This window comes from Trichomycterus rosablanca, chromosome 11, assembly GCF_030014385.1.
Source record: "Trichomycterus rosablanca isolate fTriRos1 chromosome 11, fTriRos1.hap1, whole genome shotgun sequence".
NCBI lineage: Eukaryota > Metazoa > Chordata > Actinopteri > Siluriformes > Trichomycteridae > Trichomycterus > Trichomycterus rosablanca.
The window spans coordinates 3,830,770-3,836,769 of NC_085998.1; the positions used below are offsets into that span (position 1 = coordinate 3,830,770).

The window sequence follows — 6,000 nt, forward strand, 5'->3', positions numbered from 1 at the left end:
TCACTCTGCTACAGCTAGTGAAGTCAGCACGTCCTCTCATTAACTGAGTGTCTTTATTTACTTTTAAAGTATTTAACAGCATTAACAGCACAAGCTAATTAAAACAGCTCACCAGTGTGGCCTTAGAGAGGTGCTACATGGTCCTAAAAACCTTTTTTAATGCCAGAATTATTATGGAGGCTTTTCTTTGGAAATGCCAACCATTAGATCTTTAAAATGAGAAATAAAATAAAAAAGCATTTAAACAGAACTAACAGATTAGTTTGATGAGAATTAAAACGTTGGCTGAAGTGTCTGTTATTAAAATGAAACTTAAAACACACTGCTGTAGTGCATTATTAATTATTAATGAGGAAATGCTGATATATTGGAATTTTTTACTTTTTTATCTGATGATAAAAATAAATAAAAGAATCGACTTTCTGATCGATTAGCGTGGACGTAACAGTAAAATCCTTGAGGTTTATTCCTTGGTGCAGATTTTCACAGCACTAATTACTGCTCAGAGCGGCTGTATCCTCCCTAAAAGCATCAGTATCGACATCACAGGGCTCATAAAAGCAGAGTAATTAAAATTCCAGTATTTACTGTCCACTTTTTCCGCTGCGACCACCTTCTTATTTTCCTGTTACCGTTTTTATTCGCGGCTTTTTAGCCACAGTATTGTTTCAACTTCGTTAAGCATTCTGCAAATTGGGTTCATTACCACTTCTGAAGGTGTGGGGCTGCACATGGCACCCTCACAAAATGAGCTGGCCAGTACATAAACCCAGCAGTGCTTCTTGCCCAGCCAACAAACACCCCGATGATAAATGAAAATAAATTTTACAGAGAATTTATTGGCACGATTGTGGGTGGGTTCTTACAGCGGTGGAATAGCTGAAGAACAAGGAACAGATACTGTGGGTCTTCCTTTATACTGCTCTAGTCACATCACATTTGGTGTTGGACTTTGGAACCTCCATTCTGTGCTAACTGCTGTTTCTTGTCTGCTAACAACAGCTTAACAACAGCATATCTCTGTACTAAAGATTTAATGCACAAAACAGCATAACACTAATACTTAGGTAATATTAAGTATAAAATCTAACATTTGCCCCCCACCCCTTCCACTCATAAGCATTTTGGTGCATATCCCTCGCCTCCCTCCCCACCTTTATCTGATGGGGTGTTGCGCTTCCAGAGAACTCTCCTCACAATTCCTACAAAGAATGAGGAACTTCAGGAGCCGTTCCCCCCCAGGGTTCTGTCACAGTCCCGCCAATCCCACCCCCCACCTGAACAACAGGCCAATCGTTGTTCATATAGCCTTCGACCGGCTGAAGGCAGAGCTGGATTCGAAACGACGCACTTTCGAAATCGAGCTCTGGTTGCAGCACGTGTTTTTTACCGCTGCGCCACCTGAGCGGCCATTTCTGTATGATTTGAGTCATTGTCACATAGAAAGATGAACCGTCACCCCAGTCTGAGTTTTTGTTTTCACCCTGGCGAAATTCAAAATTAATTACAGTGCTGCAGGAAAGCGAATGATTTCTTACTGTAAGTGTTTTAAAGATTTAGCCGCCAGCTACTGCTTTGCACCGGAGTACGAGGGATCTTCCAGAGCACTTTTTATATGCATTTTCTCCCAGTTTTTAGCGCACCCGGTTTTTACCCAATTGTGCTGACCCCTGCCTATGATTGAGGAGAGCGAGACTGACACACGCCCCCTCCGACACGTGTGCAGTAGCCGAGTGCATCTTTTCACCTGCACAAGGCGAGTTCATATGCCGACCAGCTTTGTGCACGGAGAGCCACACCCTGATCAGCATTATTCCTCGACCCTGTGCAGAAGCATCAATCAGCCAGCAGAGGTCGTAATTCACAGCCCAGCCCAGTTTGAAATGTCAGCTCTGGTGTGCTAGTGTGTTCTATATTTTGGTTATAAGCAGTAAAAGTGGGAGGAGGAGTAATCGCTCGTGTCTGAGAGACTGAGAGACACTTATAGTCCGGATTTAGCTCCATCTGATTTCCACCTTTTTAGATGCTCAAAGAAGCTTTAAGGGGAAGAAGATTTTTATGTGATGATGATGTGAAAGCAGCACTGCATTAGTGGCTACCCGCTCAGCCAAAAAAATTTTTTTGCTGACGTCATTAAAAGGTTGGTATGATGCTGAAAAAATGCATCAGAAGGTGACGATGTGGAAAAGTGAAATTCTTAAAAAAGAATGGAAACCCTTGAGAACCCTCGTACATTTACATTTGCAGCATTTAGTAGCTGCTTCTATCCAAAACGACATTAATTATCACTGAATACAATCCAAGCAGTTAAGGGAACAACAGTGGCTACTTGGTGATGGTAGGGCTTGAACCTGCAACCTTATGATTACTAGTCCAGTACCGTAATTACTGAGCTACCACTGTTCCTGTGGTTAAGATTTGTTGCGTATATATATTTTTTTCTTACTACTAATAATAAATTTTTATAATAAATGTTGTGTCATGCTATTAAATGTATATTTCTTTAGTACACTATATGGCCAAATGTATCTGGACACCTCACCATGAGCTTGTTGGACGTCCCATTTCAAAAAGAAATAGTATTAAAATACTTTTCAGCTACAACAACAGCCTCTCTTCTGAGAAGCTTTGTACAAGACTTTGAAGTGTATCCGTGTGTGGGAATTTGTGCCCATTCAGTCAAAAGAGATCAATTATTGTTCCAGTTAATTCCAGAGCTGTTGAGTGGGGCTGAGGTCAGGACTCTGTGCAGGACACTAGAGTTTCTTTAAATTGCGCTTTTCTTCACGTCTTTATAGAGCTTGCTTTGTGCTGGGAAAGGAAAGGGCCTTCCCTAAACTGTTGCTGCAATGTTGGAAACATATCGTTTTTTCTCTATATAATTGATTTATTAAATCTGTTAGCAACTGTTAGCCAAAAGACACAAATTCAAAAATAAGAAGTGGTGTCCCGGCGCCCAGGTGGCACAGCGGGATATTCCGCTAGCACACCAGCGTTGAGATTCTGAACTCCTCGGTTCGAAACTCGGCATTGCCACCGGTCGGCTGGGCGCCATCTAGCGGGAATAATTGGCAGTGCCTGCAGGGAGGGATAACCGGAATATATAGGTGGGGTCTTCAAATGCTGTGTAAGGACCCTGATTGGCGGATAGAGTTCATGGGTGGAAAAGGGTTCCGTTAAGGGCTGCGCGCGGGTCAGAGGAGGGGTGAGCAGTAATATACCCACCTGAACTGCAAGAAAACGGGGATCCCCCAGAAGTGGAAGACGAATCGACCACACTAATTGGGAGAAAATAGGAGAAAAACATAAAATATACTGTATGTGTATATATAAAAAAAAAAGTGGTGTCCCGATACTTTTGGCTGTGTATGCTGTGTGTTGAATAAAAAACGCCTCACGTTTGCGTCCTCTTCACCGCAGCGTCCTGAGCAGCGAGCACGGACCCGAGTCGTACGAGCTGCACGTGTCCCTGAAGGACTACTGCTTCGCCCGGGAGGACCGCGTCATCGGCGTCACCGTGCTGCAGCTCAACGAACTGAGCGACAAAGTGAGCCTGAACGGCGCGTACCCCCTGGTGCGCAGCATCAACATGGACGAGACGGGCCTCACCATCACGAGGATCCTCTCGCAGAGGACCAACGACGAGGTGGCCAAGGAGTTCGTACGGCTCAAGTCCGAGACGCGCTCGGCCGAGGAGGCGTCCTAATGAACAGCGTGACGGACTGTTTGGGTTCAAAGCAAAAAATATATATATAAATAAATACGTTTAAAAAAGGACTAAAGGAAACCGGAGATCGTCGCAGTGGCGCGAGAGTCGTGTCGTTCGTTTCCGTGCATGTGTGTAAAACATCCGTCGGAATGTTTATTTGAAACTACAAGTATGTACAAGTGTTTACCTGCTGTATGCTCACTATGAAGTCGTATATTCTACGTGACGAGGCGTCGATAACGTTTTTCTATAACGACCAGTCTTTTTTGAACAGCTGTTTGTTCAGATAAAGTGCCAAACCTGATACGAGAAAAAATATCATCAAAAAAATCGCAACAATTATCGGTGAAGCTCGATTTGCTCGATTATTTTGTCTGTGCGGATGTACGAATCGGCGTTTATTTAATCGTAGCACTTTTTTTATTATTATTTACGTCACGCATGTTGAAATGTTCCTCCTCATGATTCTCCTGGGACGTTTTTAAACGACCCGGAGCGTTTTTTTGATACGGCCGCGTGATACTGCTGCGTAACCCTTCGTAAGTGTTTGTAATTTTATAGCCGCCGGCAGCAGCGACCGACGCCCTCAGTGCTAAGCATAAGCATAAGCGGAGCGGACGGAAGGAGGGAACAGGAAATGACTTCATCAGCTCTCTCTCGTTTGGTTCGTCTTGTTCCTTTTCAGGCTTTTCGACTGTTTCGTTCGTTGGTTTTATTTCGTTCAGAATGATCACTGTGAACGTGCGCTTCAGGAGACCGTCTCCAGCATTTCAGAGTCAAAAGTTTACAGACGGCTGTACATAAGAGACGCACCGGCCGTACAGATGAACTTTGTAGCTATACAATTACTGACTGTAGCCCAGGCGTCGCTCTGTACGTTTTGTCCCCTCCTTGTACCCCATTTATCAATCGAAAGGGGCCCCTGTTTGACCCCGGATCCTGCAGTTAAAGTCAAAAGTTTACATACATACGTGCCGGCTCACCTGGTTTGTACATTCATTAATTATTAATTATACAGATGAACTTCATGGCTATACAATTACTGACTGTAGCCCAGTTGTTGCTCTCATCAATCGAAAGGGACCCCTTGTTTGACCCCGGATCCTAAAGTTGAAGTCAGACGTTTACATACATAATCAAGCATTTTATTAGGAACACTTATCTAATATATTAATTAATTTACTCATATAAACTGATACTAACGTACAGATGAACTTTGTGGCTATACAATTACTGACTGTAGCCCAGTTGTTGATTTTATCAGTCAAAGGAGACCCTCCTTGATTCTGGACCCTAAAGTTGAAATCAGACGTTTACATACAGTCTTACTCGAGCATTTTATTAGGAACACTTATCTAATAGTGTATTAATGTACATTAATTAATTCATTCATATAAACTGCTACTAACGTTCAGATGAACTTCGTGGCTATACAATTACTGACTGTAGCCCAGTTGTTGATTTTATCAGTCAAAGGGACCCTTGTATGACCCCAGATCGTAAAGTTGAAGTCAGACGTTTACATAGTCATAATCGAGCATTTTATTAGGAACACTTATCTAATAGTGTACTAATGTACATTAATTCATATAAACTGCTACTAACGTACAGATGAACTTTGTGGCTATACAATTACTGACTGTATCCCAGGCGTTGCTCTGTATGTTTTGTCCCCTCCTAGAGGTCTGATACAATAATTAATTCATTCATTATGAACTGCAACTGATGTACAGATGAACTTTTGGCTATACAAATACTGACTGTAACCCAGTTGTTGATTTTATCAGTCATAAGGGACCCCCATTGATTTTGGACCCTACAGATGAAGTCAGAAGTTCATATACAATCATAATAGACGTGCCGACTCACCGAGCACTTTATTAGGAACACCTATCTAATACATTTATTAATTACTTAATAATTCATTATAGGGCTATACAATTACTGACTGTAGCCCAGTTGTTGCTTTTATCAGTCGAAAGGGACCCCTGTATGACCCCAGATCCTAAAGTTGAGGTCAGAATGTTACATACAGCTGTAATAGAGGTGCACACTCACTGAGCACTTTATTAGGAACACTAATCTGATACATTGATTATAAGGTACACCTATTAATAAGTTGAACTTTGTGGCTATACAATTACTGACTGTAGCCCAGGCGTTGATATTATCAGTCAAAGGGACCCTTGTATGACCCCAGTTCCTACAGCCAAGGTCAGAAGTTTACATACAGTCATAAGAGACATGCCAACTCATTGAGCACTTTATTAGGAACACCTATCTGGTTCGCA

At 42.4% G+C, this 6,000-nt stretch overlaps 1 protein-coding gene across 1 annotated transcript in view; it reads left to right on the forward strand.

Annotated features, from left to right (window-relative positions):
- The window catches only part of LOC134323347 (protein unc-13 homolog C-like), a 211,599-nt gene extending 207,639 nt beyond the window's left edge, over positions 1–3,960 (forward strand). Inside the window, exon 34 of the mRNA XM_063004851.1 lies at positions 3,421–3,960. Within this exon, the coding sequence (XP_062860921.1) occupies positions 3,421–3,706 (286 nt within the window). The 3' untranslated portion in view covers positions 3,707–3,960. The remainder of the gene's footprint in view (positions 1–3,420) is intronic.
- The last annotated feature ends 2,040 nt before the right edge of the window (positions 3,961–6,000 follow it).